The 25981-nt window shown below is 41.4% G+C and overlaps 2 protein-coding genes and 1 long non-coding RNA gene across 5 annotated transcripts; 1 reads left to right on the forward strand and 2 right to left on the reverse strand.

The window, feature by feature from the left end:
* Window positions 1-69: 69 nt before the first annotated feature.
* kansl2 (KAT8 regulatory NSL complex subunit 2) lies at window positions 70-18086 on the reverse strand. Of its 2 annotated transcripts, none has more exons than XM_004071016.5 (10): window positions 17936-18086; window positions 15603-15860; window positions 15271-15443; window positions 15034-15148; window positions 14585-14748; window positions 14339-14502; window positions 11190-11280; window positions 7880-8133; window positions 6885-7085; window positions 70-465 (listed from the first exon to the last, which is right to left on the reverse strand). In XM_004071016.5, the coding sequence occupies exons 2-10, from the start codon at window positions 15851-15853 to the stop codon at window positions 394-396; spliced, it is 1485 nt and encodes a 494-aa protein (XP_004071064.1). In that variant the 5' UTR covers window positions 15854-15860; window positions 17936-18086; the 3' UTR covers window positions 70-393. The 2 variants fall into 2 exon arrangements, with proteins under 2 accessions (XP_004071064.1, XP_011475923.1); XM_011477621.3 differs by having other exon boundaries at window positions 17652-18002.
* Window positions 380-8406, forward strand: LOC144994034 (uncharacterized). Its single transcript, XR_013657410.1, has 3 exons — window positions 380-514; window positions 1447-1545; window positions 5727-8406. It is a non-coding gene; the product is annotated as an uncharacterized LOC144994034 (long non-coding RNA).
* Window positions 18087-18172: 86 nt separating the features above from the next.
* On the reverse strand, window positions 18173-25817 carry ccnt1 (cyclin T1). 2 transcript variants are annotated; one of them, XM_023956936.2, is made up of 9 exons: window positions 25558-25817; window positions 23744-23825; window positions 23527-23655; window positions 22913-22973; window positions 22276-22338; window positions 22090-22135; window positions 21824-21987; window positions 21630-21700; window positions 18173-21200 (listed from the first exon to the last, which is right to left on the reverse strand). In XM_023956936.2, exons 1-9 carry the CDS (start codon window positions 25728-25730, stop codon window positions 19926-19928), a joined length of 2064 nt encoding a protein of 687 aa, XP_023812704.1. In that variant the 5' UTR covers window positions 25731-25817; the 3' UTR covers window positions 18173-19925. The 2 variants fall into 2 exon arrangements, with proteins under 2 accessions (XP_023812704.1, XP_078806314.1); XM_078950188.1 differs by having other exon boundaries at window positions 22090-22145; window positions 22274-22338; window positions 25558-25814.
* Between the last annotated feature and the right edge of the window lie 164 nt (window positions 25818-25981).

The raw sequence follows: 25981 nt of genomic DNA on the forward strand, positions 1-25981 counted from the left end.
CATTCTATTAAATGTACTACATTTTGCTAAGGGATTCACAACAGGTTAAGAAGGAACAAACAAATGTCATTGTAGAAACTGGACAAACTTTAATGACTTTTTTTTTAAAGAACCTGGGAGAAACATTGTTTTACAGGTACATTTTCAGAAATTTATGTTTGTCAAAATCCATTCTAGAAGGAACCACAGCTGGAAGCGTAAAGTACAATGACACATTTGTTGGTTGAGTTGACACAAACTGGAGCTTTCCGATTTCTTTAGGATCTCGAGTAAATCTGGCCGCGTTAGAGAAGTAAAGTTGGTCTTTCAGCATTTTTCTTCCGTTGCATAAAAACAGAAGTGAGAGCTCTAACCGATAGTTCCATGTCACTGAGCTGGTTTGATCTGCGCTGCTCATTGTGAAGTGTGGCCTGCAGCAGTGGGGACGTCTGGAACCGAGCTCCTTGTGGGATCTTCTGACGCCACCTGAGTGGAAGAACAAGAAGTTCAAGCGTCTATTTCCTTCTTTTTTAAGGTGTGACAAAACACAAACGTTTTAACTCTGTTTACAAAAATGGTACCTGGGTTTAACTCTGAATACCATTCTGAGGGTTGCAAAACATCACAGAAATCCTCATGCTTTGCATCATTTTATGGATTAATAGGCCAAACTGTTGATCATATTTTGTAACCCTTTTGTAACTTGGGAGCTGGGTCATCTAGACCCACTAGACAGTGCTCTGAACCTTTTTTCTTCAATGATTTGTGATCTTCACTGGTGTCCATGGATTACATGAAATCTTTCCACCTTTGTCATGGTAGGGAGAACACGTCAATGTAAGGGTGGGGTCTTCTGGACCCCACAAGATAGCACAAGGGTTACACGTTTCTACATGTGAAAATCAGCTGTCAAGCCCAGACTGCTCTTCTCCTTCAATCTGCTCATGTTTTGCAAAAGTTGGACCTTTTAATATGAGGGATATCCGTTTTTATGCATAACGTGACATGAAAATGTTCAAATAAACTTTAGACGACTGAAATGACTGACAAAAAGATACATATCCTCATTAAATTTAATGTTTTGGACTCGACTAAAGTAAATCAAATGCCTCCCTTTTTTCAGCTAAACGAGCAGACTTTACTGATTATCTGAACCTGATGGGTTCATTTCAGAGGAAGTCTCAGTTTTTTATTTTTTTATTTGGGGGGGGGGGGGGGGGGGTTATTGTTGGCTGACGATTGGTTCCTGTGCAGCTCAACAGTGTGTCCAACTAAAACCCCATATCATCCCTTAAAAAAAAAGAAAAAACAGCAACATATATAAAAACTGAATCTTTATAGACCCACTCCAATGTAATTATTTTTGTTGTTGATGTTTTTAATATGTTCTTGTGGCATTTTTCTCATAATGGAGGACATATATAAAGAAATTAAGAATAAGACTGTTGTCTTGTGTATCTCTTGCAGTTTGAAAAAGATTGTTGTGTACAAACTCCAATCGGCGGACCACAAGCTTCCTGCTCCGCACCCTTCCTGATGCATCCACTTGCAGTCCAATAGATCCATGTACGTCTCCGTTTTCCTTTTCTAAGCTGGCATCTGTGTACGGCTGGATAGCTCAAACATTGCTCACAATTTTTGCTGTACCGCTAATGTTACATTGGGGTTGTGAGGATCTGCAAGCTAGCTGGAGAGCGTGTAAACAAGGATGAATTTATTGCAGGCATACTATCCGTCAACAGTCCCGCCCACAACTTTCTAATGAACTCCTGCCGCTCTGCAGAAACTATCTCCTAGAAAAACGACAGGTTTTTGGGATTTTGGCTAAAAGCGGCATCATCATAATTAAAAACCACTGGGAACAATTTTACAATGGTTCAAAGAGATGCTTGGAGTGGGACTTCAAAATACAGCAAGAAACTATGTGCAGAATCATTAACATTCTCATAGATTGGGGGACAAAATATAGTAAAAAACTATTTGAAAGGCATTTGTTAAAGGAAAGTGCAGATGGAGGCAAGAATGATTGTGAAAGACGACGTCTGTCTGATCTAATGAACCCCTCCAGCTTAGAATCTGAAGGGAGGACTCCTATCAGCTTTTTTAGTTCAATCAATCAAACTTTATTTATAAAGCACTTTTCATATAAAAGAATAACACAAAGTTCTTTATATTAAAACAAAACTAAACAATATAAAAACAAGCATGAAAATTAAAATAAACAAGCACAAAAACAAGCCTTTTTGAGCCTTTTCTTAAAAACTTCAATGCTCTCTGCGGCTCTCAGTGTTACAGAAGGGGAAAGGGAGGAAGTACCCAGGTGCAGAGAGGAGGAGGCAGGAGGTTTCAGGAAAGACGGAACTTCAATAAATAAACCAAAAACTACAAAACAAAACCACTGCAACAGGCAGGCAAAACTCAAACCACACAGGAACTCGGGGTATGACATAATATGGACAAGCACAGGAGGAAGAGAAGGACAAGACTTAAATACATACAAGGCAACAAGACAGGTGAAAACACTCAGGACTGATGGGGAAAGGCAAAAATCGAAACGACAACAAAACAGGAAATGCTACAAAATAAAACAGGAAGTAACTCAAACAGGCCCGAACATAAAACAACTAGAACATAAAGGCAAAGAACCTAAAACCGTGACACTCAGGTCCTCTGGCCATAGTGCTGAAAAGATGTTTCTCCGTAGGTTTTGGTTTTTACAGTTGGGATGGTTAACAGACCAGTGTCAGAGGACCTCAGGGTCCGCCAGGCTTCATACTTTACTAAAAGATCTGATCAATAAGAAGGTGCAAGACCGTTAAGACTTTTTAAAACTGTTAAAAGTATCTTAAAATCAATCCTGAAGCACATGGGGAGCCAAAGCAGGGGTTTTAAAATTGGGGTGATGTGAGCCCGCCTCCTGGTCTTTGTAAGAACTCGAGCAGCAGAATTTTGGAAAAGCTGAAGGTTCCTAATGTTGGTTTTTGGAAGACCAGCAAGCACGGCGTTACAATAATCAATTTTACTCATGATGAAAGCATGCATTAGCGTCTCCATATTAGCAAGAGAGAGTAGTGGGCGGACTCTAGCCAGATTTCTAAGATGATAAAAACCAGTTTTAACCACCTGTTTTATGTGGGGGATAAAAGTCAGCTTAGAGTAGAAGATAACACCAAGGTTTCTGACTGTTTCTGAATGACTTAATGAAAGTTCTTTTAACCTCAGAAACTGTTCTTTTCTCTTGGCTTCAGGACTGATAACTAAAATTTCAGTTTTCTCCTGGTTGAGCTGCAGAAAATTATTTGCCATCCATAATTTCACATCTAAGACAAAGTTAAAAAGTGCTTCTTTTGGTATTATGTCATCAGGAGAAATAGTTATGTACAGCTGGGTATCATCAGCATAGCTATGAAAACTGTGGCTCCTGATGACATTCCCCAGAGGAAGCATGTAAATGTTAAAAAACAAGGGGCCAAGGATGGAACCTTGAGGCACACCACAATTAATTTCATGGACCCCAGAAAAGTGTGTGTCCACACTTACCATAAAGTATCTCTCCATGAGATACGATTCGAACCACTTGAGAACAGTCCCTGAAAGGCCAAGACTTTTAAGTCTGTTTACAAGGATCAGGTGATCAGCAGTATCAAAAGCTGCGCTTAGATCTAACAGAACTAGTACTGAGATCTGACCTGAAACCAAGGCACATCTGACATCATTAACGATTTTTAACAAGGCCGTCTCAGTTCTGTGGTTCGTTCTAAAACCAGACTGGTTTATCTCAAAAATGTGGTTTTGTAAGAGAAACTCATTCAGCTAAATAAAAACAAGTTTTTTCTAAAATCTTACTTAAAAATGGCAAGTTGGACACAGGTCTGTAGTTATCAAAAACTGAAGGGTCTAAATGGGTTTTCTTAAGAAAGGGTTTCACTACTGCAGTTTTAAAGGTAGCAGGAAAAATACCCGTCTGTAGAGAGGAGTTCATGATATTTAAAATCTCACTCTCAAAAGACCCGTAAAATGATTTTAAAAAGTCATGCAGGGAGGGGATCTAAAAAAAACGGGTCGTTGGATTGACTTGGGAGAAAATTCCACTCGTTGCAGGAACCAAAAAGCAAAGAGAGCCGAATCTGGGCATTGCAACAGTGTGACCGACATTAGTGACCTGGATAAATTCCTTATCATTCAGTGCCTAAAATAAGAATCAGTAAAGAGCCAATAGCTTAACACAAAAATAATGTAACACAATATGCAAGTTCTCTTATTTGCAGCCACTTAGATTTGTGGTGGTTTGCCTCTTCTCATATTACCGTACCATTTTTTTCTCCTTTTGTCTCGTACATTCTTGGGAAGTGTTAGGCTTATAACATTTTCAACTTTTATAAAGTTGAAAAATGCAAATATGTTAGTGGTTTGACTTTGTTGCTCTATAGGTTTTTTTTTTTACTTGGGGACATTTGTTGTTTCTCTAAAAAAAAAAGTAGTTTTCTCTTTAACAGATTGTTCATACTAACTAAATGAGACCAAACCAAGATTTTTTATGGCACGCCATTAAAAAAAACAACATGCAAATAAGCCTTGTTTATTAGCACCCTTTTTTTTCAGAAACTACTCTGAAGTGACAGAATACTGTACAGCATTTGCATGTTTTAAAACATAATAAGAAAAACATTTTCTGCTGTTCATGCTAAAAACAGATTTTGGGACTGCGTACTCTGGAGTGATGTTGGAACTTATAAACTTGACGGTGTCCCAAAGGAATAAGAGTAAAAGCAGGAGTGTATGGAACATTTTGACGTTACGGTGATTCCACTGCTGTGCTTTGAAACAGCAGATGCTACCATCATTCTGCTTTTGTTTGTTCACACTGTAAATCAACAGCTAACTTCACTGCTGCCTTCCTAAGGGGCAGAGAGAGACAGACAATGTTGCTTGCTGAGCTGAAACTCAAAAAGCAGCATCACTCTCCTCCAGCATCCAGAACCCTGCATGGGAGGAGAAATACACTGCAATACACCAGCTTTGTTGGACATCATTGTGCCTCAAATCCTTAAAAAACAGTACTTTCCATTGCAAAAATGGCAGGTAAATCAACATTTTTTAATTTAACTTGATGTTTATTATTAATGTTTTTATGTAAGTTTAATTTTCTATTAAAACAATTTAGATTTTGGCTAAAACCACATTATCCAGGGGGTGTACTTACTTAGATGAGGACATGTTTTGCCATAAAAGGATGAAAATGTAAAATTACAAAAGCTCAAAAGCCTTTAGAGATCAGCTTGGGCATCAACTACAGCTCCACAATGACTCTGCTGTTCACACCATGACACAGCATTTCACCAGAACATTGTGAAGTTGGTTAAGGAGTTGGATTGATAACGATGAAACCATTGTTCAAGAAAAGCTGGTAAACTAGCATCACTGTCAGCACATGATCCATGATCGAATGCCCCTTCACCGATGTTTTAAATATTTTTAAATTGAACAAATAAAAGGCCGTCGATACCTGGAGCATTTCCACACTTGTTGGAAGCAAAAGTGCCAAAGCGGCTCCAGGGCAAACACTCCAGTTTGATGCAATGTCAGGTCAATATAATATCTATCAGGGATGACAAAGCTGCTCTCTGATGCTGGTGGATGTGATCCGGGTCTGGAAGGGGAACCTTGATAACATATAGAATAAAACTGATGTGTGTCAGACAGTAATGTGACACTAAGACACCAGTCTGCCATTCCTCATCATCCAGGGCAGGAGCATTGAAAGAGTGAACTCAAAGATCCTTGGGTGATTACCTGAACAATGCACTAGACTGGACCAGCTGCTAGGAAGGCCCAAGGCAGTCAGTCTCCTGCTGAGATTGTGGTCCTTTTGAGTGACGGGGTCATTCAGCCAACCAGCACAACACAGCATCATCACAGAGACGGGGAGGAGAAAGCTGGACAAAGTGTTCAAGAAGTCCGGAAGGGTCCTGACTAAACTGACATCCACGCAGGACCAAAGAACGACCCGTCTGTCCCGGAGAAGAGCCTCAGTGACCGACTGATCCACCGTCTCTGCGTGGAGGAGCAGAGACCTATCCTCCCTGCTGCTGTCAGACTCTACAGAGCATCACTGACATGACGCTCTGCTCCCAAAGCCACGACAAGTACTGACCCCAACATGCTCATGACTTCATTTTCTGTTCAAAAATCATTTAAGGTGCATCCATAAAGTTTGTCTTTATTCTGTTTTTATTCTTTTGGCACTCCAGAAAATCAGTTCACTGCTGCAGGACTAATGAATCCTTTCATGTAAAGGCTGTTTCCACTCTGCTTCATGTTATGAAAACATAACATGAAGAACATAACATTTTTTTTTTTTTTTGTCATTTCAAGCATTTCTGGTTTGTGTAAGTTGACAGAATTCACAAAAGTTGGTTTAGGGGTCAGGTCATGGTGGAACACAGACCAAAATCTAATTATAAAAAATCAAGTGAACAATTATCAATGTTTAGGATCAACATTCAACATAAATAATATCCCTTTCTTTCAGCTTAAACATGGCGTTTGTCGCTCATTTTGGCGCCGCTTCTGCTTGACAGAGCCTTTCACTATAAATGAAATCACTTTGGGAAATCTGCTACATAACCAATTTGAGTCTGTGTTTATGTTTTATCAGACATGAAACTTTGCCATCTTTATGCTATTTTATCGTTTTTAAAGCGATTCATCCAAAGGAGATCTACAAACTTCCATCAGCTAAACCCATATGGAGTCCATGACTTTGCACCTGAACTTTAGAAAAATGGGAAAAACGTTTTCTTTTGCCTGAACAAGGCCAGATTTTATTCATGAGAACATATTTATACATTTCGCTGAACACCACTGAAAACTCAAGATGCTGAGCCTCTAAAGTCAAAGTTAACCTGGTCATCCATGATGGCATCCACATCTCTTTCGGAAAGCTCCTGTCCCGAGGCATCCAGGTCCACCGGTTCTTCTCCGGTTAGGATGTCCATTGGCGCTTCAGCAATAGCTCTGATAGTTTGATCTTCCAGAGCGAGAGCTGTGTCAAACTGCAGAGGTGATGGCGGGCCCTGCATACCGTCTCCTTCAACGTCCAGGTCCTGTTAAAGACGGAGAAAACATTGGGTTTTTTCCAGCTCCAAAATCTCTGGCCCTTTTCTCCCGCCTCCAATTACATCCTGTTGACTGTTATTCTGTATTTCTGCTCAGGACGTCAACAGGTTCTTTTGAGTTCTTGTAAATTATCAAACTTTTAATTCGACCTAATTTTACCAAAACGGTTTTAGCTCAGCACGCACAGGTGTAGTCACTTTCCGCAAACGACTTGAGGTGTCACTGTAAACACCTCAACATTCCTGTCTTCCTACACACCCACACAACACTGAACCCTCTTTGTTAGGTTTGTGTGTGGAAACAAAACAACTACAAAACCATTAGGTTGCTCTGCTTTTTTTGCCCTGCAGAATCAAATAGGGAGTTCTTGCAGGTTGTTTCTGACCCATGAACCCCTCTGACGTTTTGCCTTATCCACCAATGACAGTTCCTCTGTCGGTTTAAATACATGGTGTGTGAATAACACAAGAGAGCAGCATGGTGTGTGTGTTGCCCCAAACAGTGCGATAAGAGCTGTATCTGACACACGTCTACGGTGCCTCTGTTCCCGTCCGCAGCAGGCAGCTGTGCTTGTCGCTGTAATTAAACGTGTTTATCCAATACTGATGTCAGAATGTTTAGCAGAAATGTCATGTGTGAAGCATCTGCAAGGACTTCCCCAACAGCTCTGCAATCTTGTGTGGTAAAATGTGACATTCAAAACATTCTGTTTTGGAGTCCATAAAACACGGCCGCTTCAAGTTAGGAAGGGAACAAAGTATGAAGCCCATCATCTACGTACGTCACTGAACTCCAGGGGAAGGCTCTCTGTGGGCTGAAGCTCTGCAGCACTGAGGTACATGTCTTTGCTTGCTGGTGTGAACTGCTCCTGCGGTGGAGGTTCCTCCTCAGGCTGGTGCATGGGCGGAGGCAAGGCGAGGTGAAGAAGGCAGCGCGGATCGTCGGACTGACCCATGTGCACCGTGCGGCTGCACGGGACATCTTTAATGCCGGGACAGATTTTGAAAAGAACCTGGTTGCTGTCTTGGTAAATGTCTGAGCATCTGGCTGTCAAGGATAATGTGTTATCTTTGCTATCATTTACAGGAAACATCATTGGGCAAGACTTGGTCATATGCTTATTGATAACTAACTTCTTGTTGGTATGCTGCAGTGAGTGGAAAGTACCAGCCTGCTATGCAAGGATTAGTTCTGCCATTTTTTGTCCGGAAGCCATTCATTGTGCTTAAAACCCACTCCAATGAAAATGTGTTTTGAAAAAAGTTCTTTTCTGATAATGGAGGACATATAAAGAAAATTAACGTCAAATTGTGTTTCTGAGTCTCTCTTAATTCAAGTTGTTGTGAATCAGGAGCAGACAAAAAAAATGCAGCTTGAAGCTCGCTGTAGTAACTTCTACCACCCGCAAGCTCTCTGCTCCGCTCCATTCTGATGCGTCCACTTGTAGATGGCTACCTCCATCTTTGTTTTCCTAGTCTGAGCTGGAATCTGACTGTATGGCAGGATTAACTCCTGCACCATTAATGTTAGGTTGGGTTGTGAGCGGCTGTAAGCTAGCAGGAAAGCGTGTAAACAGATGGATGACGGGAAGTACGAGGAGACTTACTCCACGCCAACCGTCCTGCCCACAATGGAGAGGCGAAGTGCTGCCGCTCTGCAGAAACTATGTCCTAGAAAAGGACAGTTTCTTAAATTTTACCTCAAAATGGCATCATCATGATTAAAAGACCACTGAGAACGCTTTTACAATAATAGTGTAGGGCTGTCAGCTATTCTGTACAGTCAATGAGTCTTTTTTTTTGACGTTTTTTAAATAATTATAATAACCACCAGCCACAAAGTCATTGGGATCACAAAGAACAACAAGAACTTTACGAGGCAGTATAGCTTTTCCTCGACGATAGTAGACGACAGATAAGAACTTGCATTTCTTGCTGCATTCACACCAACCGCGCGTGGTGCATTCAAGGACGCTCTCTATGCGGTCTTAAGAACACGCATTAGCATCAGACAAGAGCCAGACATGCAGGTAACGACAGAAGATTCTTGTTCTTTTGTGCATTTACTGTTTTTTTTAGCGCTCGTCCGCCACCTACAATAGGAAGAGGCTCGGAGCGCAAAATCAATGCAGCGCAAATCACGTAAATCCTGCTCCAGACGTTTTTTCACAGTTCTGTTCCTATAAATAAATTCAACCTGACACAAACCGCAATTATTACTGTCTCCTTCGTGATCGTGTTTTCAACAGCTGGTACATCTTTGTTTAGAAGCAGACGTCACCCACACATCACTGCTAAACCCACGATTGGTCACAGTGCTGCATTCCAGCGTGAGAACCTTCAATCGCTTGAACCTCCAGTGCGCGATCAATCAATGCCCCATTCGTACGTAGAGATGGTGACCAGACTTAAAAACCTGCAAGCGACGCGCGATCACAGGCGTTCCGGACGAGTGAGCCTTAAATTCTGGTCTGCGCCGTTGACTGTAGACCGGGGGGGAGCCAGTGCACATCAGGAACGGTGCACGGCACACTTTAACCTTGACAAAAATCCCGCGGCACACAAGCATCCAAAAAAAAAAGCGAAATTCATGGTCTGTATTGACCGACAGCCCCCCCCTCCCGCAATCTCACGTGCATTTTTGTGATAATTGTGGCCGGAAAAGCAGGAAGTTGCGGCTGTTTTTTCTAAGAGATGAAATAAAATTTAAATTAGAAAATTTAGAAACTGTTTGTTTGTTGTGGTTTCAAGACGTTTCACAGGGACGACTCATTGTGCGCTGAGACACTGTCCCTTTAAGCCAATGCATCATGGGAGATGTAGTGTGAAAACTGCCGAAAAAGGGCAGACAAACTCTGAGCTTCATTGTTCTGTTCACTTGTTCCACGGTCTGACACCGGATTCTGTGGAAAGCTACACCGCTTAAGACGAGCTTTAGCTGGTATTTTTGTTAGAACTGAGAGACTTTATCAGCAGAATTAAGAACAAGGAAGTGAAGATTTAACCACTTCTTATTGGTCAGACTGATGACATGTGATTAAGCCTTCAAGAATGATTGGCGGAGACAGTTAAAGGGGCGGGACTTTTCCGCAAACTAATATAGCTGCAGGTAAATCGCGGTACCGTCATTCTTATTAAAATGTCTTTAATAGAATCAAATAAACACAAAGAAATAAGTATTTTAAGATCTTTTATATTCCTAACTTCTCAGTGTTTTATCAGGGCCTGTTTGGATGAACAAAGAGCTGATTTCCTGGAGATGGAAAATGTTTTTAGATCAGTAAATGAGGGCAATTTCCCACGACACACTTTACCATCTCCCACGGCACACTGGTTAAAAAACACTGGCTTGGACGATGGTTTAGTGCAGGGATCAGAACCCCCATAGCTTGCCAGCAAATTATGGCTTTTTTCTTTTGTGCTGAAATATAGCTTACCTGCAACCTTAAATTTTTTTTCGCTTTTATAAGGATGAAATTGAAATTCATAACCTATACATATAAAATTTAAATTTTTGTGAAAGCCCCATATGCTGAGCATTAGCAGTGCCTTACTTGACCTCCACGGACTGAACACCACCACTATCACATTTTAGAAAAAAGAAAATTGCACATCAATTTACATAAACAATAATCGTTGACTAATCGACTACTGAAATAGTCGTTAGTGTCAGCCGTACTGGAGTGGGTCTTCCATGAGTGTTTACCCATTGATAGAAGCTCTCTGTCTTTTTAAAGGCTCAAACAATTTAGAATTGCACACAGAATCCTGTCAAAGCAACAGTTTCTCCAAACAGGGTGACTAAAATTTAAAACCTTTTCATTAAAAAAAAAAAGGTTAAAAAGTGTAATTATTTTGTTCCTTCCAACTGAAATGATTAGCTCCTTTTTTACAGGCGAGGACAAATCAACAGACCACAGGAAGGATGTTAATTTAGGCCCTTTAGAAAAACAGCAGTTACAACAAACTACTGCTTTTGATCAGAGCCAGGAACAAAAAAGATTTTAAATAATCAATAACAGAAATGCAAGGAGTGTAAAGAATGTAAAGAAACAGATAATACTTTAAAGATGGTTCACATGGAAAGGATACGTGAAACACAGTGACGAGCCATTGGAAGGCAAGGATTGGTACATCTGGTTCCCTCCATGAAGGAGATGCATGTGTCATTTGCTGGTTTGTTCTGGAAGTTGGACAAACAGTCATTTAAAAAAGAAAAAGAAAAAAGTCACAATGTTTAACGTCAATACATTTGACACCAGGCAAAACGCAATGCTCTGCTTTCACAGACAAAAACATGTTTGTGGCTGCTTTAAAGCAGAAAAACAAAAATGGGTGAAATGGAAATTAAAGGTGTAAAGACCTCAGACACAGCAAACCATCTCTCCATCAAAACACGATGGGAAGAGGATTGCTACCTGTCCCTGACTACACTAACTCATTTTTCACACACTGTCAAAATTACTACCCATACTGGAACAGTAGGTGGCAATATTTGGTCTTTTCACAGATAGACGCCTATCAGCTGGCCAGCATGCCACTATTTAAGCTTTCATTCAGTTTACATCACTTTAAAACAGCTGCTGTGTCTCCCCTACTGAACAATTCTGGTGCAGACCACAGCAATCTGAATCATCTCTACCTCGTCCTTTTTCTCTCATTCCTCTTTAAGATTCCTAAAAAGAGCTGTTGCTTCATGTCCATCTTTAAGCTAGCCTCATCATTTTACTGAAGCTGCTTTATTTTAAAATAATATCTCCTAGCAATTGACTTGGGTCTTCAATCAATTCTCATTCTTCTCGATTTAAGAGCAGCCACTGATGCCATTTTACACTTCCATGGTGCTGGACAGACTTCTAGCTATCCACATCACTAAGTGGTTAGGATCTTGGCTCCCTGAAAGGCTAATTATTGGCACTAAATGCACTTTAAGCAAAGCTCCCAGTTCATCTTCATCTGTATTTGTTGTTAGTTCCTCCATCTTACATGGATAAAGTGATCACATATGTACGTTTCAGGCTTCCACTTTTAAAACTATTGAGTTCACACGTCACCACACAAGTGTTTAAGTCAGTTTTCCGGCTCACCGGAAAACACATGGCGACTGAACGTGAAGTTAAACCAGTTGAACTTTGACAATTCAGGGACTTGAATTAGGCAGTGATATCTTTTCAAAACACAGAAGTGGAGACTGGTGTGAACTAGGGTTGTGCCGATGGACGATATCATCGTCCATCGTGATGGGTGACTGACATCCCGATGGAGAGACCACCATCGTGATGCCACGCCCCCGCCACGTTGCGCGTCGACACCATAAGCCGCGGTTACATGTACAAAATATCTTGATGGGATCAATGGTCGGATTAGAATCCAACCGTGTACATGGGCCCAGAAAAATGTTTTCAGAATATAAAAACGTTCACTAAGGTCACAATTTCGGTCGGAATAAATCATTCGCACATGCGCAGTATTCGCACATGCGCAGTTTGAAAACCGGAAGGGGATACAACTTCTGCCGAGCGGCTTTTTTTTCCCAAACTTTATTGAATGTAACAATTCAATACAAAACGATAACAGCACCGAGCGGCTATACATTGACATGTCAGCTCGGTAAAATACGAGATGATCTTCTAAACGTGCTTTTAATAATGTTACGGTTATTATCAAACACCTGTTCGCTCATCATTTGAATTTTAATCCGTGTGGTCAGTGCTTTTTCTGAACGGAGCCAGGATTAGCAGTATGCTAACACGGGCTAACAACATTAGCTTTGGGTGGTGCTGCACGTAAACGTGTAAGAATAACATCAGCCTTTATTTAGTACTGGACTGGAAACACAAATCCGCGTGATTGATTGAATGTTTTCTAAGGACTGAGCGACATTTCTGCTTTGATGCTCAAACCGCTGTGTGTGCTGACGATCCGAGCTGTGCTCAGAGACACACTTTTAGACCCGGTTCTGAGTTCGGTTGCTTGTACCCCTAGAGCTGCGGGACGGATCGCAGTCTTAAATCTCCCTCACATACCGCTCATGTACCCCCCCCCCTTCCCATCAAACACAAAGCTTTAAGTCCGCGCTCCGCCGGTCCACTTCACTAATTAAGTGCGGGAGCGACTACACTTCTTTTCTATCTTGCTTGTTACTTTTTCTGTTAAAGTCACTTCCCTAATTTAAACTGGATCATCGCGGATTAACCATTAGTTGGGAGATAAAATGAAAAAAGCAAAATAACGAATAGCAGTTATACAAGAACGAAAAATGTAACCCCCCCCCCCTCCCCCCCGACGATGTCATCGTCCATCCCGATGGTTGACAGCAAACATCGTCAACGGCCAAATTAGGGGACATCGCCCAACCCTAGTGTGAACATAGCTTTGCTCTTGTTTGGTTTGTTTATTACTCTTTTCTTGAAAGTATTTTGACTGTTTTCAATATGTCGTGACCTGGAATGTCAGAAAAGCACAGTAGAAATATGTTGTATTAATATTAATTATTTGTGCCTGAAAATGGAATGAGTGATCAAAGTAACCAAACAAAATGCACCTGATTTCAAAATGAGTATGAATAAACGGTGTGTTGTGTAAAGGAATGATTCCTCTTTACTTTATTAAACAAAACATTTAAAAGGGCCATCTGCCATGCTATTCTTAAGCCTTTCATAGTAAACTACATCCATGTATTTGATAATATATTACCTTTGGCACACGATAGACCCATTTTTTAAAATTAAATAATAGTTATTTTCCTGAGTTCTTTTCCAACTAAGACGACTCGACCTCCGAGTGCCGCCCATTTCATGACGTCAACTTAGAGTCGGCCTCGGCAGCGTGTCTGTGTTTCGCCCACGAAAACAAACAACATCCAAAGATATTTTGCAAAGATAGATGTCCATATTGGGCATATAAAAGGAAAGTATTTTTGCCAAACGCAGCTAGCTCCACAGAGGAAGTGTGTGTGTTAGCCTGGAAGCAGTGCTGGCAGTGAAAACTCTTCCTGGAGGGGCTGTTCTCACTTTGTGACGTCACAATGTGAGAACCCGCTCGTTCTGGTGGGTTGGGAGCTCAGTATGCAGGTTTTTAGAGGAACACTCAGAAATGTGTAAATGGATCAAAATACCGCTTTGAGGTTTCTTTTCGTGAGGAATGAACATTGCAATACACTTAAAAGCTTAAAAAACAGATTTTGCACGGCACAGGCCCTTTAAAATAACTGGCTCTTCTATTAGCTTTTGAGTTCACACCTGAGGGACTCCCTCCGTTACCGCCAACCTCCTCTCCCTCAGCTGCCGATGCAGCAGCGCCTCCACACCGTAGCGGCGACGGTATCGGCGCAAAGCCTTGAGCTTCTTCAAGTCCTCCCTCTCCTTTATTGACAGACCTTCAGGCCCCGTCAGCAGACTGTTCCCTGTGACCGACATAGAAGCTATGATTGGGCTGAAAAGGATTGGCTGCTTATCAAATGTATTTAACAGACAGTTTCTGTTTACCAAGAGTTTCATGCTCCACTTTGCGATTATGCAGATATCTGCGCTTCTTCTCTTTGAGTAAGTGTTGCAGGCGTTTGAACTGGTCGATGTAGAGGGACTGCAGCCGGATCAGTTTTTCTCGTGTGACCAACGCCACTTCCTCTGCAGTGTAAACTCCAGCATGCCTGCAAGTACGCAAGGTCAAAAAGTATGACTACTTGTACACACATAAACACATAACAACCGTATATTTTACTTTAAATACATTATGGAGTGGTAAGAATTAAATAAACATTTTGAACAAAAGTTTTAATATATTTATGCTATATTTTTGTTCCACCCATTATAAACAAACTATCAGATTTGTATAACATCAGAGTACAAAAAAGTAATTGACAGGAAAAATCAGACATTAGTTGAACTTTTAATGTAAACTTTATAGTGTCTGTAGTTTTTGTTACTTTACTTACTTTAGAGGGTCTTCAAGGTCGCTGTCTACACTGTCAGCCTCGCTGTCAGGATCTCCTCTCCAGGTCTGATCTAACGCTAAAGGTCCCTGCTCCTCCTCACTAAGACTGTCTTCATCTGAAACAAGGAACGGATTTTTACCACTTTAGGAGGATCTCTAAACATCACAGCCATATATATTGCATTCAAACAAATTAAACCACAGTCAAAAACCTCAGAATGAAGCCAAAGTTTCTCACCAAGAACTCGGCTAGCTTCGGAGCGCCCTCCGTCCTGACTCTGCGTCTCTCCACGACTGTAGCTACTGAGCTGAGACAACAAAGCCTCTGGAGATGGACCAGAAGAAGTCTTCCTCATCTGCGCTCGGAGGGTCATGGCGCTCCTACGAGCGTGCTCCGCACAGAATGTTACTCTACCAAAAAAAAAAAAAATGTATAAATTAGGCTAATAGCAGCAAACAGACTGTTTATTACATGATTTTCTTATTGCCCTGTGACTGAGCTTCCACAGGGCAGAAATACAACTGCTGTTTCATTCTTTTGCCAGCTGATGTAAATGACCTTCCACCCACCCATCTTTCCTCTCGGCCTTTGGCGCAGCATTGGGGCAGCGCTTGCCATTCTTGGCAGAGACGTAGCTACACTGTTTGTATGGGGCGTTCTTGTCCTCCAGAATGTGTTTCATACAGAACTCCAGACCCTCCAAGCGAGGCTGTGAACATGGTCGCTGGGTGAAGGAGCAGACCTGGGGCTCCTGGGGTCGGCTTGCTTGGGTTGTCCGGTTACGACTTGAGGGTAAAACGTGAATTCGTATTCTGTTCATTTCAAGTCTGGGAAAATAAAGTAAATACTTAAACTAAGCATATTTCTCTACTACTTTAGAAATCACTTAAGAAACAAATAATCCAGTAGTATTCTTAAACCACAGAAAATAATAAATTTAAAGGTTTATTGCATTAAAATTTTACATAAATATCTTCTGAATCTTTGGAACATACACATCTTTTACCTCTTACTCTAGACACTTTGATAATTTGCATTTTAAATCTGAACCACAAACTTTGGCAGATCTTACATCAACAAGTTCTGCTTTTCATAATTCTTTGGTTCTGTGATGCTGAAAATAATAAATTTCTACTGAAAAAAATAACAGTTTAAAATTAAGAAGAAAACAAAAGCCTCTTCATGCCTAACCCTATTATCATTCAGAATGTTTTTTCCATTGAAAATGATGCTGATGCAAAAATAGTGACATACAGCATGAAGAGGTCAAAGACTAGATTTAGCCCAGAATAAGTATTACTAAAAAGGCTAAGATATCATACATACATACACTTAACCCTTAGAAAGAAGTCAGTGGTCTTTTCTGTGTCAAGACAAAAGAAATGTATTTTATTGAAAAATGAACCAAAATCTTAAGAATAAAAAGCAAAACATTACTTTAAGGGACCTATATCGTGCTATTTTTAAGGCCTTTCAGAGTAAACAATAAGCATTTAAATGATACGTTACCTTTGGCACAAAAAAAAATGATTTTTTTAAACGAAATATTAGGTATTTTTGCAGCTCATTTTCCTACCCATAAGTAACCCCCTTTTGCTCCATATGAGTGCCCCCCAATTCATGGCATTGACCTAGAGTGCGTTTCTCCCACGAAAACAAACAAGATCCAAACTTTTGCCTCACTTTGTTACATCACAATGTGAGAACCAGCTTGTTTTTGTGGATTGGGAGGGGCTGGTGCTCAGACAGCAGGTTTTAGGAGGAATACTCAGAGATCAGTCAATGGGTCAAAATACCGCCTTGTGGTTATTTTTTATAAGGAATGAACATTTTACTACACCTAAAAGCTCAAAAAAGTGATTTTTGAATAATATAGGCCCGTTGAAATAAAAAAAGACAAGATTTCTATAACTTTTATTTTTACAGATATGATTGCGGTATATTACATATATATTTTGGTAAATATATAGCCCAAAAAGAAGAAAGAAATTACATTTTTTCTTTACCCTTAACTATTTTTCAATAATTTGAATAAAACACGTTTATGTTAAACTGTTGTGAAAACCATAACAAGACAAAAAGGGGGATATTTAATCTTGACAAAGAAGCATCAGTAAGGCAAAATTGTCAAATCATTGCTCTCTTTCAACCACCTTTTCCCACCATGTCTTCTTTTTATTAAAATTAATTTCGTAATTCGCAAAATTCAACAAGAAACTGACTTTATGGCAACACGGACACCAAAAAAATAGTTAGATCCATTGCTTTCAAAATACAATGAAAAAATCAAAACACCTATAATCTTTTAATTGGCCAAAGTAAATCGCTAAATAACATAACATAGAAAAAAACTGATCGCTCTGTCTGAATATATGTGTATTGCTGCTCCAACATTAAACCACAGAAACTAAAAACAGGGGTAAACGTCCGACACGTTGGGTCAACCAGCTCAACAACAATAACGCAACAACAGTCACACAGAAGCTAGCCTTTTTAATTTTTTGCAGACAGTGTGTCAGTATGTATGCTTATGTTGACAAAAAATAAAATATTAATAATATAATATTAACAATAAGAAAAAATAACCCACTATAACCAAATAAGTAGACTTTACATACATGTAAATGTCGACGTAAACGTAAGTACGTCTGTTTGACTCGAACAACGCGCTGAAAGGCGCTCCAGCCCGCCTCCATCTACTGCGTCATCCTCTAGGCTAAGGAGGCGCCATCTTTGCTAGCCGGCTAAACCACATGCTATCCTTTCCTTTTAACATTTCCAGGCTATTAAATCAAATTCGAAAACATAAAACAGTGGTTTGTCTTCTACCATGTCATTATTAAAATGTCTCAGACCCAGAATAGTAGCAGAAACGCATCGCTTTTTGTGAAAAACTGCCTACCTTCCGCTGTGCAATATGCTAACTCTGCCGTTCCAACGACTTGCCTGCACTCCCTGAATCGTTGCTGGACTTTGTGTGATGTCAATAAGCCCCACCTCCTTGAAGTTGATTGGTCGAAATGTTACTCCAGGAGACGGTTCATTGGCTAGTCTAGATGTAACTCAAAAGACCACGTAACCGCCCTCTGACCGACGCAGTGAATACAATTCAGTTGAAAATGACTGATTACTCCATTAATTTTGATATTTAATATATTTATTGACTTTCAGAATAAAGCAACCACAATATATAAAAAAGATCAGTGTTCACATATACCTTTTTAACGAAAACAAATTGAATTCTAGACCTGAGAGCCAATAAAAACACCTGACATTAAAAAACATAACTTAGGATGTTGTAATTGTGATTTTTGCATTGTTAGGTTGCACACGTGTCTTGGGCTTGTTATATGGTTTTGCTATAAAACGTGTTTTAATAGCTTTCATGTATCCTTAATACTTGAATGTATTATTTCTTAGATCAAAATAAAGCATGTTTTAAATGGACGCACCAGAAATCCACACTATTTTTAACCATGAAAATGTAACACTTAATTCAACTGCATAAGCAGGAAAAAAAAAATTAAAATTCAGTGCATTCACCATTTCCCTGTTACAACCAAAAACCTTTACTGCCCAAGTAAAGACCTTTTTTCAGCACACTTTTAATTCATCAAGGGAAAACAATATCTTACATTAGTTTGGCTGGTTTGATGTACTCCAAACAGCTTTGTTTTTATAAAAACTTTTATAAAAAAAAAAAGACACCAGTTAGGAGCAGGTGGACTAAAATTCATAATAAGCTACATGTGTGAAATGTACAGGAGATACCAGATTTCTTGTCAACAAATTGAACTTTTCCACTGTTGAGCGCTTATACAAAATAGAAAACATTCATTTCTCATTATACTCAGGGTCCTGCAATGGAGGTATTTTTAACAACAATTTCATTTTACACAATTATATTATGCATGCAAAGGTTTTTGAGGAATGCACATAGCAACCACTTTAAATTATGTGCTAAAAAGTATCATCAAAAACCTTTACATTTCATGAAACAGAAATATATTGTCACGTTTTCCCCATTTATCTTGTTGACAAGTCCTTCATCATGACCATTATGGGTGGATATGTTAAACCTCTGACGAGTTCTATGCATGTCCTTAGTATGAAGTGTATTCATAGGAGAACTGAATATGGATATTTCACAACCATTTAAAACAATGACTGCAACACTTAAAAAAGACTAAATGTACAAGCTTTCCTTACTTTACATTTCCATTTTTTTTTTGGCAATTTTCCATAACAAAATGTCCAAAAAATATTCTTTTACACATACTGCAGTTTTGTTTTCATGTTAACCCAATAATGTCCATAAAATAAAACAGAACGCCCAGGGCTATCATTTCTATATGGCTCTTTAAAGAAAGAAAGAAAGAAAGAAAACTAAAAACTGAAGATGGCTTTGGAAACATGCACTCTCAAATGAGCCGATACACTTTTAGGACGTTTCTGCACTTACAGAGCAGAGCGGGCCATAGAAAGATAAAAAAAAAAGCAACACGTTTTTTTAAAAGGAGTCAATAAATAACTTATCGTAAAAAATAAAAACATCACAAAAAGATGTGGATTAAAAAGGACCTAAAAGTGATGGGAGACGGCTCGGGATTTTGAAACTGTCTCCCACCATCAGAGTTTATCCAAAGAAAATAGAGATATCTACACGTTTGCTTTTTGATTTTCCTCAAGAAATCCTTAAAATATTATTGCACCACCAATAAAATGCAAATCATAATTTAAAAAATTCACCCCGGTACATTTCTCTGCTGTCCCCCTGAAGCCTGCGACGATGTTGGGTGAGTAGAAAAGTCCAAAAAGTAAAACAACATTTGAAACATTGTACAATACACTTTTTGTAACAAAGTGGACGTTTCTGACGGTGAGTATGTGGGCTATTTGGGTAATGGAGGAAGTGGGGGAGGGGGTTCTGAAGGTAGGGGTGGGGGTCTGGGGTTGTTCCCTCTGGACCCAGCGGGGAACCTATAGTCTCCGTACTGAGAGCGGTACTCGAACATGGACGGCTGTGCCGGCTGGACGCCCTGAGCGCTCAGTAGAGAGTTTAACATGTCAAAAGTGTCCTGGTACTCGTTGGACTGGACCCCGCCCGCTGCACTGTGGCCATTTGTGTCCGTCTTGTCACTTTTGGAGTGCGAGTACGCCCCTTGGTGGTGGGAAAGGCCCAAAGCAGGAAGCAGGTCGGGTCCATGACCCAAAGTTTGTCCAGAGGAAGCGGACAGGGACGGTAGTTGGTATGGATTCCTGGACGACTTGCTGACTTTGAGGGGCGGGTGGGAGCCGGCTGCAGGGTCTGGAAGGTGCGTCCTCTTCCGTGAGGCTGAGGATGACGAAGAACTTGTTCTAGAAGAGTCATTGGGAACTTTTTTACTGCTTCCTAAGCCCCCACTTGTACTAGAATGTTTGTGGGAGGACGAGAGTGAAGCGCTGCTGGAGGAATGGTGATAGTGGTGGTGGTTAGAGCGCTCCCTGTGCTTGTCCCTGCTCTTACCATCCTCCCCAGAGCCTGTCTTTAGTTTGTCAGGCACTCGTATTTTGACTTTAATGTCTGCATCCTGACCTCGGTCACTGCCACTTTGCGCACTGCTGCCGCTGCCGTGTCCGCCACCGCTGCCCCCTCCTGACCCAGGTACTGGATAACGCACTTTTAAAGAGCGGTCGTGTCTCTCTTTTTCCAGGGGGATTTTCAAAATAATGGGCGAGGGGTTAGACATGTCAGAAGAAAAGCTGGACTGCTGGTGGTGATGCTGCTGCTTCTCTTTCCTCTGCTGTTGGCCGATGAGAGCCTTCGCTGCATTGGCATATTCTCTCTTGACGCTGTCCTCCATGTTCTCAAGCTTCCGCTTCTGGGCGGCTAGTACATCTGCGTTCTTGGCCCGGTACTCACTCAGTGACACTTTGGCAGGAGCGTGGACCTCGTGGTTGGGCGGTAGTTCAGTTGCAGACGCACCTTTCCCGCTCCACGTCTGAGCGCTCCCAGGTGTGACCTTGTCGCCCGCAGATGAGGAAGAGGAGCCCGATGGAGCGGAGAGGCTCATGAGTCCTGCCACAGTACTTTCTGATGAGACCATGGAGATCATGCTGATCATGGCGTCTCTCTGTTCACCTTCCTCCTGGACCTTGGGCTTGACCTTTGGGGTCTGGCCTCCAGCCTGAGAAACAAGAAACATTATTAGGTCAGAAGTTCCATTCACACAAAAAGAGAGCGCTTGGCTTTCAGCAGGGGAGCCCAATCGGATCCATACGTCAGTGCACGTATGTGCATGTTTAACCACACAGAGTGCCAGATGTGTGATCGACCAGCCCCCTCTGCCTGCCATTGCATAGGCTCTGCTGGCACAGCCACGCGCCGGTTCCTAGGGTGAATGCCACTCCAGATTGCAGGAGCATTTGAAACCCACTCAGGCAGCAGTGCCGTCCAGAAGCATGTGCTTCTCGAGCCCCACCCATGAACCGGGCACCCGGCTGGGCTGCTGTGTGCACTCTGCCGTTGCTCGCCCACCACCCTGAAGAAAGCCCGAGCAGGTGGAGACCAAGAAACTGTGGGCTCCGCTAGCTTACAGGCAGAAACAAAGTCGTACCTTCCAGTTCCGAATCCGTTTAAGCCGACTAGGAGTTTTCTCCAAGATTTGCAGAAACTCATGCGTGAGTTCTGCAAAAGAGTTACAGGCTACAGTCACAAACTCTCCAAAGACGGATTTGCAGTTCTTTACACCATTTTTGCATTTACAAAAAAGAATAGTTAAAAAAAAAAACAACAGGATTTGTGAAGTACCGTCCAAAAGCTCCAAAGTAACCGTGGGATCAACGTATTCCCACCAGTGTTTGCCATCAGTGGAGACGGGGATCTCCCAGTTGGACCACTTGCATGCAAGATGTATGCACACGCAGGCCACGACGGGGGGGCAATACTGCAGGCAGAAGGTGGTCAAATGCAGACTGGGTGGCAGGACGCACGAAAAGAGAGAGAGAGAGGAAACAAATCAGCCCATTTCCACATCAAAATTCCCACCGTAAAGCCGATGTGAAAGGAGGGCATACCTGTTAGTTGCCATAAAGTAGGATGTTTGGGCCAGATCCTTGCTGGCTGCAATAAAACCAAAACAAAGAAACAAAAAAAGACCTTAAAGTCTGCAAATTAACAATTGGAGGTACAAGTTGTTGAATAGTGCCAAATAGACGGCATTTTTTTTCTTTATATACGCATATTGTGGACAAGGTGCTCACCTCTGACGAGCTGAGTGCACTTGACAACATGAGTGTGAGGATGATCAATGGTGATTTCAAAAGCTGCCACAAAAAGGGGGACAAGAAAAGAGAAAGACATCAGCTCACTGGTTGCCAAATTAAAACGTTCAGGTTTATTTGAACCATTTGGCTTCCACTGGATAGGTAACGTTACCAAAGACCCTAAGAAAAAAAACAAAAAATGTGTAATTATTCAAACAAAACGCCAAGTGGAGATCAACGTTTTATGAGAACTCTTCTCATGGGATCAAACCTTGGGCAAAATCAAAATATTAAAACCTAATCCACACAAAAAAGTAGAAGGAAAATTAAAAAATGGCCCATCATTTTCAGTTCCTCAAACATGTTCTGCTCCACGAAGTTGTGAAAAAGCATTCTTAAATTTATATAGAAAAAAAGGACGAAAATAAAGGACTGAAATGGTAAACGATAAAGAGAATGAAAGAAATGCGACTGAACAGTGGTGGAAATGCTTCTAACATGAGTTGAGTATGTGTTTTCCAGTGCTGATAACCACATTTGGAGTTTCTGGAAACAGAAAGCTGCAGAGGTCATCTCGGTCAGGATGATTCTCTGGAGGGAAAGGAAGGGTCCCAGGTTTGCCTCCCAAACTTACCCAAGGTCTGGAGTATTATGCTCTCAAGAATGACCAGGTCTTGGGCTTGTGTCAGGTAAGCCTGAGGTTGAGAGGACAGGCATGTTACTCTCCCAGACGCCTGCAAACTGTTGTCAAACAAGAGTGTCTGAGCAGCTCACTCTGTGGTCCTAGAAATGTTCGTCCATTCATGTAAAAGTCCACAAAGCGAGCGCAGACACTCCTGTTTTACAACCGATAGACATCACATCACCTGGGTGACTGAAACCTACACAATCAGACGCATTTTGACCCTTGCTCTCTCAACCCATAGGGAGCAGCGTCTCAAAAAAAAAAAACGTCAACAAGTCGGTCAAGTGGTTGTTTAAAGTTAACATGAAAAAGAAACCAAAGAGTTAAGAAACTCCCCCCGCCCCTCCTCTTATCACAGAACCATGGCAAACATTGTTCTTTCTAGAAAAGAAAAACTGGGATTAAGTGATGCACACAATTAAGACACAAGAACTGAGAAGACAGCTCAATGAAATGCAGTACACAGGAGAGCAGTTCAGATTTACAAGCCAAGCAGCGCTTTTGCAGTTTTTTTTGAAATGCAGGACAGACGAGTACTCATCTCACCGCCGTGAGACACTTACATCGCTGCGCACATCGGGCGACGGCTCCTGAGGATTGAGACACGCATGGGCCACTTTAATGACATGTTCCAGCTTCCTGGGCTGCTCTTCAACCTTTGCAGCGAGGAAAAGTGCGGCAGGAGAAATCACCTGAGGAGGAGGTGATAAGTTGTGACTTTTATTTCCACCGGTAAATAAATCTTTAAAACAAAATGGTTTTGGACATGAAAACACTTACATTTCGGTGAAATCGGGTGAAGGACTGGATCATGTAGAAGCGATGCATGTACACGATGGCTGTGTTAATGGTAAGTTGGGAGCTGTCACGCCAGTTAAGGACCATTGGAAAAACTGTGCAATCCTAAAACGCCACCGGAGAGAATTTTGCTAAAGTGACACAGACAGAACGTGTATCCTTAAAGCTGCGGACACACCGGACACGCGATGGACATTCTTGAGTGTAATCGCAGCATATGGTCTTCGCACTGCCCAAGTAGGGAGGGGCTTCTTCTCTCTCTTTATTACCATTTGTTAGCACATGTCTGCCACCTACTAGAAGTTTGGTGCGAAATGTCCAAGTGGGGAAAACCTCACAAAACTTGCTCCAGGCTTTTTCTTTCACAGCTCTATTCCGACATGAAAGACTTGGTTCATAGAATTCTGGCTGGGCACAAACTCTGATAATTTCTCTTTTAAAATCATCAAATGGACGGTACAACCGTGAATCAAAAGTGACGCCATCCATACCCAACTACCAAGTCCGAGATTTACACGGACTTTTTTTAATTGGAATAGGCTGCATAGCACACGTTGCAGACATTAACTGTAAATACAAACTAGACATACTGACCCCTCCTCCCTTATGTTCCAAACAGGAAGTACCCCCTGGCTCCAAGAAGCCAAAATTCCCATAGACTTTTATAGAGAAATAGATGGCTATTACTCAGTCACACTGCTTGTCACTCAGAATAACAGTTCTTGCTCTGCTATATATATTTTTTTACAGGTTCTTGCAAATTTATTTCCTGGTCTTTTTTTCTTAATCACAATTTATAAACTGACCAATCAAATGTCTCGGTAAAATGATTTGGTGCCCACTGGCCCCCCATCTCCAACCTTTGACAGATTCTCCCAAGCCACTTTCCGTGGAAGTGGTGTGGAATTCAAACATGCTTAGGATATAAAAGCCCCTCCCTTTCTTCTTAAATGGTGTGCATCTAATTAGCCAGTCGTGGCGGTTAAAGAAATAAACAAGTAGGTGGTGCAGATTACAGTAGATTACTAGCTCTTGGGAGCTTTGTGTGTCCTATTCAGAGCTCTTCTGGATCGCAGTCTGAGCATGCCTCTTAATTTGAAAATAAAACGTTTAGCTTAGTTACATTCATATAAACAAAAAAACTAAGAAATACAGTTAAATCTGGGAATTCTTTAGCAACATTCACGTGTTTTATGAGCTTTCCATAACTTAGGATACCCTTTGGTTGGAGGGCCTCCTTTAAATTTCACCGTGAGGCCCCCCAGAACATATGAAGCGTCCATGATGAGGATAATAAAAATAGCCCATCATGATTTTTACCACCACACCACAAACAACGAAAGCCAGGTTGCAGTACAGTAGTATAACCTCAATCCCTCACTCACAGCCTCTGAAGAGGCTTTTCAAGCCTACAAATAAACAATTTTCCTAAAAAGTTGATTCAATTTCAATTTATACTATAACTGTGCTGTTTATTTTTTAGCAGAATATATTCATCTGTTCAGAAAACTTCTTCCTAGTCATTTGCGGCTAGTGAAGCTAACGTCCCGGACAGGCCTGTCGAGCTACAGGCCTTGGTGGACCCGGCTAGCCTGAGACGCCGCAGGGAGATGTTAACGTAGAAACAGCGACGGAAAACAACCGCCATTTAGTCAACAACACACGATACTAACAAATAAACAAGAACCCGTCGAACAACACAAGAAATACCGGCCACGCTCTTGGCCGAGCAGGTTACACTTTGCTGGCTAGCATGCTAATGCTAGCTACGTGCGACGCAGCACGACAAAAGATACACATTGAGCCGCTGTCCCATGTCCTGGATCAGGTTCGCTGCCTGTTGCCTGTACGACAGCTCCTTGTCGGGGTCTAGTCCAGCTCGCCGAGAGGGGTTGTTGTCGATCTCCTGCCTGGTGAAGTACCATTTATTATTATTGCTTGCAGGGAGAGAACGAAACGAAGCCGCCATTACTAAGAAGGACGAGAGTTTAAAATTTCTGCGCGTCACAGGAACATACGTCACAGAGGGCGCTGTTCCTCTGGTAACCGACAGATGTCGCCAAAACCAATGTGTTACTAGGCAATATGGGTTTTTGCATTTCCTTCACAGATTCTGTGTTGGATTTTTTGGATACTTTTTCTTCTCTTTTTTGCAGTGTGGTGGTATAAATATTACTCCATAAAGATACAGCCCCGTTTCATTCACAGTGCAACTGATTG

The sequence above is a fragment of the Oryzias latipes genome, chromosome 7 (genome assembly GCF_053564925.1).
Source record: "Oryzias latipes strain Hd-rR chromosome 7, Olatipes_Hd-rR_3.1".
Taxonomy (NCBI): Eukaryota; Metazoa; Chordata; class Actinopteri; order Beloniformes; family Adrianichthyidae; genus Oryzias; species Oryzias latipes.